At 42.7% G+C, this 14,133-nt stretch overlaps 2 protein-coding genes across 2 annotated transcripts in view; one reads left to right on the forward strand and one right to left on the reverse strand.

Moving 5' to 3' along the window:
* The first annotated feature begins 4,905 nt into the window (after positions 1–4,905).
* On the forward strand, positions 4,906–9,154 carry LOC306765445 (epithelial membrane protein 1). Its single transcript, XM_079252903.1, has 5 exons — positions 4,906–4,943; positions 6,212–6,299; positions 6,736–6,844; positions 7,276–7,416; positions 7,505–9,154. Exons 2-5 carry the CDS (start codon positions 6,222–6,224, stop codon positions 7,660–7,662), a joined length of 486 nt encoding a protein of 161 aa, XP_079109029.1. The 5' UTR covers positions 4,906–4,943; positions 6,212–6,221; the 3' UTR covers positions 7,663–9,154.
* A 666-nt stretch (positions 9,155–9,820) lies between these two features.
* gsg1 (germ cell associated 1) overlaps positions 9,821–14,133 on the reverse strand; it is a gene marked incomplete at both ends in the record, with an annotated part of 7,570 nt that continues 3,257 nt past the window's right edge. Inside the window, 3 exons of the mRNA XM_079252682.1 lie at positions 9,821–10,289; positions 13,872–13,983; positions 14,067–14,133. The exon at positions 14,067–14,133 is cut by the window's right edge and continues 98 nt beyond it. Coding sequence (XP_079108808.1) covers positions 9,821–10,289; positions 13,872–13,983; positions 14,067–14,133 — 648 coding nt within the window. The remainder of the gene's footprint in view (positions 10,290–13,871; positions 13,984–14,066) is intronic.

Raw genomic sequence — 14,133 nt, forward strand, 5'->3', positions numbered from 1 at the left:
CGGCAACCTGTCCAGGGTGTACCCTGCCTCTCGCCCGATGAGGGTAGACAGAGAGGAAACTACAAAATAAAACAACAAACCAAAACTAAGACTACACAAAAAACACCACAGCATAACAAACACATGAGTGGAGTTAAAAACAAAATGTAAAATAGGTCAAAAGGGTTAAATGTTTGAAATATCGTGTTGAGATTTTAATTTATTTAATTCACTGCAATTATTTTCTTTTAAATGATAATTTAACTTGGAAAAGAAAAAATATTTAACATCAAATGAAATATTAAAATAAAATAAAATAAAATAAAATGTGATTTGAAAAATAATATGCTTGACTTAAAGCTTACTTGTTCTTAGAAAAATCAGCTGCTAAGAAAAACAATAATATGAAGTGAACATATGTTTTATTCCAAATAATGTGAACGTGCAGATGATGACAGCATACACACACACACACATACACACTTCCTGCAAAAGGGAACGATTCCTCTCACTGCTGAGCAACAGAAATAGCACAAAGCAGAAACGCTTGTATTTATTTATTTCACCTCTGTCTTCCTTTTCTCCAGCGTCTGCGGTGACTCCTCTCTCCCATGCAGATAAACAACAGCAGCAGGAATAAATAAATAGAAACATGTCTGCAGAAATGGGGGCCATGTGCTGCTGCCTTTTAGATGAAAAGAGGAGGAGCTCGTGTAGGTATGATGTGTGTGAACTATCACAACCATCCTGCTGACACAAGCAGCAGGTATGAGGGCGATGGTCAACTTTTCCAGTTATCAACCAGGCTGGAGTTTCAACACTGATTTAGCCTCACAAAGAGGACATATCACATCTCATCTCCCTAGACATTCCCCACGTGAAGCCACTCATGTGCTCTCAGGCTGTTTTTATAAGAGGAGTGTAGAAATCCCAGGGCAGGGTGAGACGTTGTGTAAAAAGGAATGGGTGAGACAGCAGATGGGGGAGCTGGATTGTTGTGTAAAGTGGCGGTGACTTGGCTGTGGTTGGGCTGACTCTGCTGGCATGTAGGCACCGCTCTGCTGGCTTTGTTTCACACAGCAGTGTGGAAATGCTCCTTCACAGAGCCTCCTCATGAACACCTCCACGAAGGGATTTGGCCGTTACTCAAACTAAAATAGCAATCTGTCCTCCTGCTAGCTGGCATTTATTTATCTGACGCTGGTTTTCAGGATAATTTAGCACATGTCAAAAAAGATGAATGGTTAGCATTACAAAGGTAATCAAAAAAATCTGTTAATTAGGAGTGCGAGGCTCAGTAGGAGACTGTGTGTGAATGTTGGGAAGGTAAACTCATCTTGGCAAGCCTCATAACTCATGTTCCACCGTGTAAAATGTCAAAGTGTAACACAGTTCACGTTTAATGATCTCACAACGTTCAATAAACGGCTTGGCTCTGAGCTGGCAGAGCAAAGCCGGCCCTGCCAAGCCTGAGACGTACTGTAAGGAGTCATTAATAATATGCGTGCATACAACTCTTGGCAGGTTAGACAATGCAACTGCTCCAAGACGTCCTTCATGATTCCGGTTTTTCCACTACTGATCTGCACCAGCAGCATGACAAAGACCCATTTGTTGAGCAAAGCCAACCCCCGCCATCGGCCTTCCTCAAACTGTAACTCAGAAATGTGATTTATCAATTTTGTGTTGTGCAGCTGAAGAACGTGTTGCGGCCACGCTCGTGCACCGCCCCACCTGCTGTGGCCAAACATCCACTGACTTTTTTTAAAATGATAGCCTGGTGCGTGACTCATGGTGTTTCCTTTCCCAAAAATACACCAAGAGAAGAAGAAAGAAGGCTTCTTGCATAACTAGACGAGTCAAGAAAAAAAAAAAAGGTTGTTTTTGTTCTTCAGACATTCATTTGGGTTTTACTCAATCGCTTTCAGGGCTTTTGTGAGTTTTTGATGCATGAATGAAGGTTGAAGGGCGTGCCGTCTGTGCTGAATGCATACACACTGCAAACACTGGGTTAAGTCACCTGCAGGGTGGGGTTGAGACACCCAAGTCCAACCACATTCTCTATTCTCACCTTTTTCTCTGCTTGCCTACGTGCTGTGGTCTGCAACAAGCATATCTTAGATGAATCATACATGAACATCTCAGTTATTTATTTATTCTTCTGTCTCAGTTCAGATTCAGATTGCATGAGCTGGAAAGGCTCTCGTGTGTGAGAGTGTGCGACGTTCTTCCCTGCATCCAGTTTTCACTCAGCTTTGGGTGGATCTGTTTGTCTTAGTCACCCGTTTTTGGCTGCATATCAGAGCCGTGGAGAGGTTTGGTGGAGGTTAGGCAATTTCAAGGGACTGAATTCTTTCCCATCGGATATGGGTGTGTCTTCAGTAGACATGTTCAAGGTGTGGTGCTCGAAATACACACTGTTTAAAATGAATGGATGGATCCTCCAAATCTTCTCCCTCCCCCTGAGTTTCTTTCATTTTTCAGTTTTTGTGTTTAACCTAATGACCCTAAAGGTCCGCGCTGGTCGGGTATTTATCTCTAAAACCTGCTACAACCCCCTTGACTCACACAGGCTGACATGATACTGACCAGTTTCTCTGCTGAGTCCTTGTCTCAGTGGTTTGTTGGAAGTTTTGGGCTGATTAGTAGCACACAATGGCCTCAGTCTCCCGGTCCGCATACAGATAATTTCATCCGTTTCATCTGCTTGTGTGTGTAAAAACTCTTCTGTCAGGCACTGATGTCAAATGTTTCAACTAATGTTTTCCCAGAATTTCGAGACATGTGTGTGTCATTTGATTTTTTTTATCTTTATTTTTAACGCAGGTTTGAACTTTCTCTTGGATTTGCTCTTTAGGTTGTATTTTTTAGTGATTTCAGTGCTTCAGACTCTTATTCAGAGTTGATAATTCCTGGTCCAGAGAATAAAAGTCCAGTCCGGCAGCTGTTCCAGCCAGTCACCAAACCAGCTGAATTTAATGAGCAGTTTATTTGCCAGGTAAACAAGCCTGTTAGTGAAAACACCTGTTCTACATGTACAGGTGGATCCAAAAACATGGCAGGACTTTTACTTTCTAGATTTGCCTCCCCTGCTTTTATTTTCTTTCATTCAGTGTGTGCAAACGTGTTGATCCAGACCTCATTTCTTTCCATGTTTTGCCTCCAAAAAGCCACATTTCTTTGTGGTCTTTTAAACTTGTCTTGCAGAACAGCTTCTGAAGGTTTCTTCAGAGTTGGACATTTGCTGCATCTTTACTTAATTTTCAGTCTTTCAGTCGCTTCCTTCTACCAGACTTTTTGTTGAGGAATGTTGTTGTTTTTCACAACCTCCTAACTCTGACCCGCAAATATTTCAAACTTAAACAAAGACTCAAGGGATCAAGTCAGTGTTGTGTCAACACATCACAGACGTCCCACCAAAGAACCGATTTAAAAGCTCTTTGTCACTAGAAAGACACACAATGTACAAAGTTTGGACACACCTACCCATTTAATGGGAATAAGTAGGTGTGTTATGTTGTATTTTGCTGCATTTCTTTAGATCCATCGGGTAAAAATGCAAAGATAAGATAGTTTGACAGACAACATGTTTTTTGATATAGCTGAAAACTGTATCTTTAGCATGGCGAGCGTTTTTAAGAAACTGGAAAAATTCAGGCGTTAAAATGAAACTATCTGCAGCAGATGAAGAGTGTCTAAAAGTCCTGATCCATTTACTGTCTTCTGAAACCTCATCAGATATTATATCCATAGATAATAAGTTATTTAAGGGGAAAAAAAGGGCTGCCACAATTCATTGAGCCAAAAGTCCTCAAACACCCTGTTTTCCTGACAGTATATAAAGAAATGAGGTGCGGCTGGAGGTGTGCATAACTGTACACCAGCACAACTCGCCACACTGAATAAACTCACTATCTTTGATTTAAACTGATATTTACACACTCCATAAGACACAAACATCCTCGTTAAAGCCCATTTTCAGTGTCTCATAATGCATTTTTTCTTACATCTGCATTCTTCTGCAAGGTTTCCTCCTCATCCCTGAAATCAGTGAAAAACAAATAATCTCTGACGTGATATTTACAGATGAATGTAAGATTATCTTAAAGACGGTTCGTCACGCTGAACCAAACCTTGTGATGTGCTCCAGAAGCAGATGACTTTAACTCTCTGGACTCATTTGGACCGGATCACTCAGCAGCAACAGTCAAACAGCCTTGATGAGTAATGTGTAATGAATTCACTGCAGTTAGATATTTCAACCCCCCCACCTTTATAGTCAAGCAAAAACGGGCACTCGTTCATCTACTTTTCCTTCAGTAGCAACGAGCAACATTCCCTCCCCATGACACGTCTTCCTCTCTAACAAAAGCGGGAAAAGTTGGAAGGTGGTGACCAGGAAGGATCTCCGCTCAGCCACCAGTGTGTTCAGGAGTCTTTGGTGCCCAACTTTGTTTGTATGAAACGTCCACACAGCAACAGCTGTGTGAGTGTGATTAGATTGGTTGCCATGGCAGCACTCAGGGTCAATAAAGTCCAGTGTTTTAGGAGTTTCCCTGCTCAAACGTTGGTGAGTCATCAGAGGGAATCGACACAGTCAGCTGATTAACAAAGACATGAGAAGCCAAGCACAAAGGAAAAATATGAGTGTTTTCAGCTTTGTGTGTGTGTGTGTGTGTGTGTGTGTGAAGCAGCAGCAGAGGGAAAAGGAGGGCGGGATGGGCTCCTCCTGAGGGGGAGGAGGAGGGAAATCAAACATGTTAAAGAGGCAGAGATCATGTGAAGAAGCGAGCGAGAAGCTTGTCTGGGGTGTGGACGTGAAAAGAGGGCGGGGTCAAAGTGGGCGGAGTCAAAGTGGGCGGATGGGCTGCTGCTTGTGTTGGTGCTTTTAGACCCGGAGCCTGGAATTAGTGGCATTGAGAGCAGAAGGATTTAGACCTGAAGAGACACACAGCCATCTAACAGTAAGTCAAACCTCCTCCTTCGATCTTTTTTTTTCTTACTTTTTCTGGTGCTTGACCTCAAATTGAAGCCATCTTCTCTTTTAAACAGACTTTATTTGTTTAAATATTGTTTTAAAATTCTTATTTAAGAGCGACTGAGGACCAGAGAGAAGGCGGGTGTTGAGGACACCTGTTTACCTTTAGGGTCTTTACTGTCCGGTTGTGGCAGCTTTACAGCTTCTGGACAGGTTTGGCTGTGCAGATGTGTCTGGACGTGTTGCAGTAACATAAATACATAGCATGTACAAGATCCAGTTCTTGCTTTTTTTTTTGTGTTCCCTAACCTCAGTCTGGCTTGTTTAGTGGAAACTGTGCATAGGACTCTTTAAAACATTAGTGGAGATTTTTGGAGTTGCCACAAAGAGAAGTCATTTGTATGTTAGTTCTTCGTGCTTCAGGATGATGTTGCACACAGAAAACATCACCAGCTCACACGTCTGCAGGCTGTGGCTGTTTAAAGCAGCTGGGGAGGAACTGCAGGTCCAGTCACACCGCTCATAAAACTCACGTCTGTTTAAAGTTACACGGCGAAAATGTGCGTGCATGTGTGTGAGGACCCAACCCATTGGCCACTCCTTTACCGTGGACAGAAGCAGTGCATTCCACATGTGACCAGTCTCAGATCTTCCCCAGAGTGGCCTCAGCACAGGATATAACAGGACATTTCAATTGCACATACGATTGATTGATTCTGATGTTCTAACTGAGCTTACTTTTATTAGAATTAAGGCTTTGATTACAGATGAAACCTTTCTAGAGGTTTTTCTAGATGTTTTGGCTTTTTGAAGCACGCCCGGGTTTCATTGTCTGACAGTTCACAGCTAAACACAACAAGAGGGATCAGCAAGGTGAGGGATTAGCACGTATTCTTCAGTTATTTCAGGGAATGGTTTCCTCTAAGCTCCAGACAAGACCAAACTCATCCAGGCATCATCAGCTTCACTCCCCAGTCGCCTCCGCCATCCTCACCTCCAACCCCCGTCTGTGTGTCCCACAACCAGAGGATTTATCCACCAGCACCACCTCCTGATCCCTGATATAAACCTTAACCATGAGCTCTATGTGACACGAGAAGCTGGCTGTAGCTCAGCCACGCCCTGACTGGTTGCCAGATTGTGGCTCTGGTTTGTCGCTGTGAATCAGATGTGCAGGGTTTGCCGCTTGCACGATCATCTGTCACAGCTACTTTAAACCCACCATCGACTCATCCTCTCTGCTTTTCTTTCCAGCGCCGTCATCATGCTGATTCTCCTCGCCGGCATCTTCATCCTCCACATCCTGACCATCATCCTCCTCCTGGTGGCCACTATTGACAACGTGAGTCATTTTGGTTTATTTGAGCATATTTTCTCACATCCTGACTAATTTTAATGACAAGTTAATCTCCTGTGAGGACTGGTAAGAAGAGCCGTTGTCTTCCTGCTCGACTCAAGGCCTTCATTCCTTTTCTGTGAGGGGATCCGCTGTTTCTCTTTTTGAGTCGCATATTTGGCATTTCTGCTCATCAGATAGGCTAGCTGTGGGTTGTCATCACCTTGCAACATAGAGCGCATCCGTACACACTTCACACACATATTTAAAATATGCGAGATGTGCGGTCGTGAGTACTTTCTGCCTTGGATTTTTGTTTCCATCATACCTGCCAGACAGGGTAAACACACACATCCTCCTCCCTTCTCTTTGAATTCAACATGTTTGCCCCATTGAACTTGTTTTAAAAAGTTAAAGTGTGTGGCTCCGTATTTCCTCTCAGGCCTGGTGGACGACTGAGAACATATCCACTGACGTGTGGGCCCGCTGGGTTTTCCAAAATGGAGCATGGAACTACACTGATCTCCCCACAGGATCACACTACCCAACAGGTGAGACACATCCTGGACAGGAGTGGAAAAATATATTTGAGGTGTTTTTCTTTTTTTTTTTTTTTTTGGCTCTAAAACTTACAACTATCTTGCTTCACTGATTCATTGATTTGATTGACAGAAGCCGAACATACAAATACTGATCAAATTCCACCTAATGAAGCTCAACATGCAGCCAAACGACACAGATATCATCAGTGACCCATGTTTACCTGCTGAATCAGACATATTGCATACACAATGATGGGAACAGCTCGTTAGATCATAAAAAACGTCAGTGTTTGTCTTCGCTTGTCCGTAAAATTGGCTTGTTTTCAAATCGTAAAGCATTTGGACTCCTGAAGTGAACTTTCCAGCCATTCAGCATTGCGACTTCTGAAAGATTCATTCTGGTGTGGAGTTCACAATGTCTTCTCTGGCGCCCCCTGCAGATTACCTCCAGGCAGTGCAGGCCAGCTCCGTGCTTGCATGCATCTTCTCCATCATTGGAATCTTCGTGTTTGCGGCTCAGCTCTTCACCCTCGCCAAAGGAAAGAGGTTTACCCTCTCTGGCATCTTTCAGTTCCTGGCCTGTGAGTGTTCCTCGTGCTTTTCTTTCCTGTACTCCTTCCGTAGCTTTGCATCTTCATAACTAATGTTCCTTTCCCTCCTCTTTCTCAGGCCTGTGCATCATGATCGCAGCCTCCATCTACACAGACATCTTCCACACCAATGAGAAGGGCAGCTACGGTCACTGCTTCATCCTGGCGTGGATCGCCTTCGGCCTCACGTTCATCTCCTCCATCATTTACTTTGTGCTACGCAAGAAAACTGCATAATGACACTAGATCTTCTCTCTCAGCCGAGGTTTTTTTTTGTTGTTTTTTGGACATCAGATTTGAGCTGCTAGTGTAAATTCATCCACAGAGACAGCAGACCTGTTGATCCTCTCAAATACATAACTGCGTTTAACTGAGTCTGCTTTCAAACAATCAGGGCTTCAGACTTTAGAGACACTTTTATTTCTGCAGTAAAAAGCAGTCTCAGTCAATCCCACATGTATTTCAGTGGATTTTCCACACACAGTCGGTCATTTTAGGAGTAAATATGTTTTCCTAAAAAAAAAAAAAAAGCCCATAATGAAATGCTGTGGTACAATAACATGGAAACACTTTGCAATGAGGGGAGAAAAAAAAAATCAAGTGCTTCATTAATGCTCAGCTAATGCATGGGTCGTGATGATTAAACATGAATGAATCACAAAATTCCTTTTGTGAGCTGCTGACAAATGGCACACCTGTCAGCTGAACTCAACTTTATTCAAACATGAAGCACCTTACAGAGCACCTAAAAGCAAGCAGGCGTGCAAGTGAAACAAAATATAAGCAATAAAGCTCGACTTTTAGAAAAGATATTTGCAAACAGCAGTTTTACGCTGATATAAAGAGGAATAAAAGCAAAAAAAAAAAAAAATAATAAAGGGGTCTAAAGTTATGAGATGTATCTGAGAGCAGAAGTGTGTTGCACGCAGTTTAACTCAAGTCCAGTTTGTAAATGAACATTTCTTAACTCACTCAATCCCATGAAGTCACAGCGACATGACCACGTTGTTAACAGTGAGCAGAAATCTACTTCATTACGGCTCATGCATCATTAAGTTAATGATTAATACCCCTTATTATAAACTGTTGCCATTAATGTTGATTAATATTCCTGCCTTGAAACACAAGCAGGATGAAAAGTTTAATCTACGTTTCATTTTTTTCTTTCTAATGTACTTTTACATACAGAGTGTTACATTCGATGAATAAAAAAAATGGGTGATTTATTTTTAAATTTGCGTTATTGTTTATGTTATTTTATTGCTTGTTCATCAGTTTCTGTTTTAGGTCTGTTTAGAGGAGTAGCCTTATTTCATGTGGTGTAATTCCACCTTCCTGTTATCGTTAAGTCTTTTAAAATAATCTGTTCACCAGTTTTATTTTATTTTTTTTTTTAAAGATAAAAGATTTGTTTGGTAATTAATCATGAGAAGACACCAAACCAAAGCTAACTCCACGTTGCCGCGGCAGATAAAGGTTTTAATATCCATCATTCTTTTGGAAATGCAGCAGAAGTTTCAGGGATAATCCAGCCAGTCTGCTGTTGCGATGCATCAGATCAGGCTTTTTTTTTTGTGTGTGTGTGTGTGTGTGTGTGTGTTTTTAGGCTCTGCGTCTACACGGTGTGACAGAAAGGCAACTGGTTTCCAGTCTGGAAGCATGAGATGTAATGTGTAAATATGCTTTGTTTTCCCATCATGCTCTGTATGTCTAATGCTGTTTTATTTTGTTACCATAATGTGCCTTGAGCAACGATTACGAGGATTTTTACAAATATTAAAACTTCCTTTCCATCCTGTTGCTGAAGTTTTTTTTTGCTCCTTGGTCACATGACCTCCACACTCTTACTGATATTATTCATAATAAGAGAGAAAATTATCATCATGTCTAAACACTGCGGCTGTTTTAAGTGAGTAACTGGACTGCTGATGTAATCGGGTAAGTCCAGCTCCGGTTCTCGAGGGCCACAATCCTGCAGGTTTTCCATGTATCCCTGCTCCAACACACCTGACTCACATGGATCAGTCATTGTGCAGATCTTCATTGCCTGTTGAATCAATTTGATGTAAGCCAGGTGTGTTGGAGCACACTGCAAAAACTGAAATCTAAGTAAGATTAAAAATCGTAAATTGAGTCCACATATGCTTATTTTTAAAAGGGAAGATAATTCTTAGTTTTTATGCCAGAGAATTTTTCTTGTTTTAAGAGTATTTTTCACTTGTTTTGGGATGCATTTATCCTATTTTAAGCAACATTTACCAAATTTTTGTATATTTTTTTCTTGTTTTTTTTAAGGCTGAGTTTTTGCAGTGCAGGGATGCATCAGACAGCGGCCCTCGAGGACCCGCTTTGGACACCCCCTGTAAAACACGCATCATTAAATTAAAGCCATGCTTCACAGTGGACTGTATTCCTCCTCTTGATCACAGCAACTCTCCTTGTGTCCCGGCAGCATCATGTGGAAGGAGAAGGAGGGAGCGTGCGAGGGAGACGGGGAGGGGAGGGAGAGACGGTGGAAAGGGGAGGCGGGTGCGGGGTGGGATGGAGGAAGGGGAAAGGAGTCAGAGTGTGGGAGTGGAAGAGACTGGGAGTGCGTCAGCCTCGGGGAAGCGGACTTCCCTGAGGGGGGCTCGTAGTAGGGAGACAAGTGGGAGATGAGTGGGGCGGACAAGGGTGGGGCGAGGGAGACGGCTGGGTTGGGAGGGGTGTAATAAGGAGCTGGAGGAAGGAGTCCCACGAAGTTAAAGCTGCAGGGGTTGAGGCTGGAGGTGCGCCTGGGACCCACCATCAGGACCTTTTTGGTGTAGTTGTTCAGGGTGGACACGCCGGCCGCCATGCAAACGGTGAAGGCGACCCAGGCCACGCTGAGGGAGACAAAAGAGGGGCGGTGGCACGGACATGTTTATAGCTGTGGATAAACATCGGATTCATTCAGCTGGCGACTCAAACGCTGACGTATAAAAACCAACAACTGAGCCATAAATGCGGGAGTAGTCATAACCTAACGCCTGTTCTCACTCACAGAACATACAGAGGATTAAATGTCTCAGCAGGATTTCTGCGTTTATCTTCAGCTGACTAGACCGCTGCAACCGCTGTGGTGGGACGGAGACAGGTCCAGGGAGTCCCCCGCCTCTCACCTGATGATTTCTGGGACAGGCTCCAGCTTCCCCGCGACCCTTAACTGGACCAAGAGGTTAAGAAAATGAATGTGTGGATGACTGTAATGCTGTCCTTACAGATGTCCCTAAAAGTCCATCAGACAGCTGCAGTTAGTCCAGAAACCTGCAGCTCAAGTCCTCATAAAGACCAAGAACTGGTCTTTATGTCAACTGTCCAAGAACTGACTTCCAAATCCTGCTCTTAGTTTAGCACTGAATGATTGGAGACCGAGTTAGAGTCAGGACTAACTGGTTTGTAACGGAGCAGTCAGACCCGTAAGGTCATCTGTTCCCAGAGTGAGAACCAAACATGAAGACACAGAGTTCAGGAGCGTCTCGCATGTCGAGGAAACTCCCAGAAAACTGCAGTTCTGCTGAAACTCTCAGCATCTTATCAGAGTTAAAACATGTTCTATTTGCCACCTTTTTATCAAAACAGCTCCTAACTTTATTAGATTTGATCATTTTTATTTATTTATTTATTTTTTTGCTTTTACTTGTTTTCTTTTTAAAAGTTTGTTTTTAATGTCCGTTTTAACGCACCCCGCTGCAGTACTTCAATGCTTTATCTAAACGTTTAAGGCAGGAATGTCTGATTCTGGGCCTTCAGTGTCCTGCAGGTTTTACATGTTTCCTGCTTCAACACGCCTGACTCATGGACAGGCTTAGACAGAAGCGGACAACAAGATGTTTAGTAGATCCATTTAATCTGAATCAGGTAAGAAAAATCTAAAAACCTGCACGATGGCGGACCTCAAGAACCAACCCTGGATGTTTCTGACTTAGAAAAAGCTTAAAATCTGTCATTTTTTCCCCCATTCTTTTCTATTTATTTGTTGATTTTTGGATGGATCTTGTCCATCTGTAACTTTTTGTTTAAATCTTTTGAGCACATATAAAAACGGCACCATCAGGCTGATAAAGATCATTTCTACTCGTGGTACCATCCTGTGATCTTGACTGGAAGCTTATCTTTCTCATATTTTCTCCTATATAACTTCAGCATACACACAAAGACACTGAGGTTTAATCTCCGCAGCTATGGACACAGTTATCAGAACAGTCAGCTGTAAAGTACACATATGACCCTTAATAACAAAAGCTAAGGGTTAGTGTGTTAAACAAACAAACTAAACCCCGCAGACATCTTCAGTGGAAGCAGGAGAAAAGCTGTAAGAAACCAGATCCTGAGACGGGAGTGCGTGTCTGTTGCTACAGGAATCCTGAGACGTTACATAATCCTGTTTTTAAAAGAAGCCAACAGACTGACTGAATCTGATGAGCTTACTCTGCTATTAAACACGACAGCAGGACACTTATTAGTTATTGTACTGATAAAATTAGAGCAATAAGGTTTCAGATTTCTCCTCGTTATTCATTTAGTTTTAAAGCATTTTTACATTTTCATCAGCTATTCTTCATCTTCCTTCACTATCATTATTTTTCCTATTCTTGGTTTGAGGCTGTGGTGTTTTCCTACATCTTCCAGCAACACAGCTCCCAGTTTTAAACTCATCCAGATTAAACTGGCTTTATAAATGCCCATGAAGGAGGCGCAGTGCTTCTACCATCCTGCAACTTGTAGATACGTCCTTTCTCCGACACACCTGAATCCAATGGCAGATTTCCCTCATCTGCATGTCATTCAGCTCTGCAGCAACCTGGGAACAAGTCGTTCTTTTAAATCAGGTGTGTTGGGTTGCGTTTCAAAGTTGCAGGATCATAGATCTCGAGGAGCGGACTATCTCCTGTAGCTTTATACAAGGAGATAAGATACGTTTCATGTGACTGTGAGAGTGAGCTGAGTGGTTATTATCAAATAGCTTCAGGTTGATAATAAGCAGTGAGTCATGATAGCATTTTTTGTGCATGTTTGTGAATAACAGAGGTCTCCAACTCGGTCCTAGGAGGTCCGCAGTCCAGCAGATTTCCCATGTATTTCTGCTTCAACACACCTGAATCAAATTCAGTGGATCTAACAGCCTATCAGGTTCTGCACAAATGATCAATAATTCGAATCAGCTGTGTTGGAGGAAGGAAACATGGAAAACCTGCTGGGTTGCGGACCGAGCTGGAGACCTCTGGTGAGTAACATCTGTGGAACAAGGTGATGTGAAAGTCTCAGGTGTTCAGTAAGCTTTCTGTGGAATATTTCTGTTCATTCAGACCCGCATCACATCAGGTGATCACAGCATCAGCAAAAGTACAGAGTGGAAGGTGCAAAAGTCTTTAAGGTACATCTTAACGACTGTTAGCTGTGAGGCTGTTTTTCAACCACTGTGCCGTGGCACACTATTGTGCCGTGAGAAATTACCCAATTTCATCTAATTGGTCTAAAAAGCAGCTCTGTGTTCATCCACACATACCCCAATGAAAGATAATAAAAACATTTTCTTCTTGTGTTTATCTGATCAAGAGGCTTTAACAAGATGGACTTTATATGAATAATATAGACTTTTAAAAAAAAAACAACAAAAAAAAAACAAAAAACATTTTGGTTTGTGGTATGCCTTGTCATTTTTCAGTGAAAAAACTGTGCCTTTGCTCAAAAAAGGTTGAAAAACACTGCTGTAAGGTACAACTGGTAAAAGAAGATCTACCTTTCTTCTAGGGAGCATTCCTGCACCTTCTTAGTGTAAAACCAGCAGATGGTGAGAGGATGCAGTGATGTGTCCATCAGGGGAGAGCATCGCCTTCATGATGTGGCGTCACTAGGCGCATGTGAGCAACTGAGTCTCAGCAGAACTGAGAAGAAAGACCCCGCCTACCTAGGAGGCCTGGACATGAAAGACTTGCAGGCTGCACACATGTTTGATAGCGTGCAAGAAGCCCAGCATTTCCAAAGCATAATTTCTCCGCTTCATTTCCAGCGTTGCCATTGCTGCAGACTGGACTCAGATTGGGAAGCGTCTGCACATCATTAACAGTCTCTGGGCTGTGCTTCATATTTCCAACTTATCCCAGCTCACTGTTGTTCCAGCTGCAACATAAGACCTGCTTTGATACCAAACTAACGTCAGCCAATGGGGTTTTATGTGTTCAAGGCTGACATCCCAGCAGGAATATTTAGTGCTGATTCATCAGCGAGGCCGATGCTCTGGGCTCAAAACCTAAATTTAATGGCTTTATTCTTCTTTGCTCTAACTCTCAACCAGGTTCATTTCCACTTTACCGTTATTATTTACCATAAAAGGACTTAACAATCAAACCTTTTCAGACGGTTAAAGCTCATGTTTGTGGTTCAGAGCAGTTTCATATGAAAGATGATGGCTCTAATGAACTCACTAGAAAGCCCAGGAGTAGCCGTAGCTGTGAGGTTTAAAATCTTCTGGTCCCATTGAGGCTGTGGTCTGAAACACCTGCATGAACATCATGTGGCCCACCATCCCCAGCAGACCTGGGGAAACAGTTCAGAGTCAATCTGTACACATGCTGATTGTTCTATAGCAAGAAATAATAGCACAAAAACAACAGTAGTACCTCCCAGGACTGTGAAGATGGCAGCAAAGGCGTTGAGCAGCTGGCCCCAGCGCAACGTGGAGGGGAA

This window comes from Telmatherina bonti (assembly GCF_933228915.1).
Source record: "Telmatherina bonti genome assembly, chromosome: 14".
In the NCBI taxonomy this organism is placed as follows: Eukaryota; Metazoa; Chordata; class Actinopteri; order Atheriniformes; family Telmatherinidae; genus Telmatherina; species Telmatherina bonti.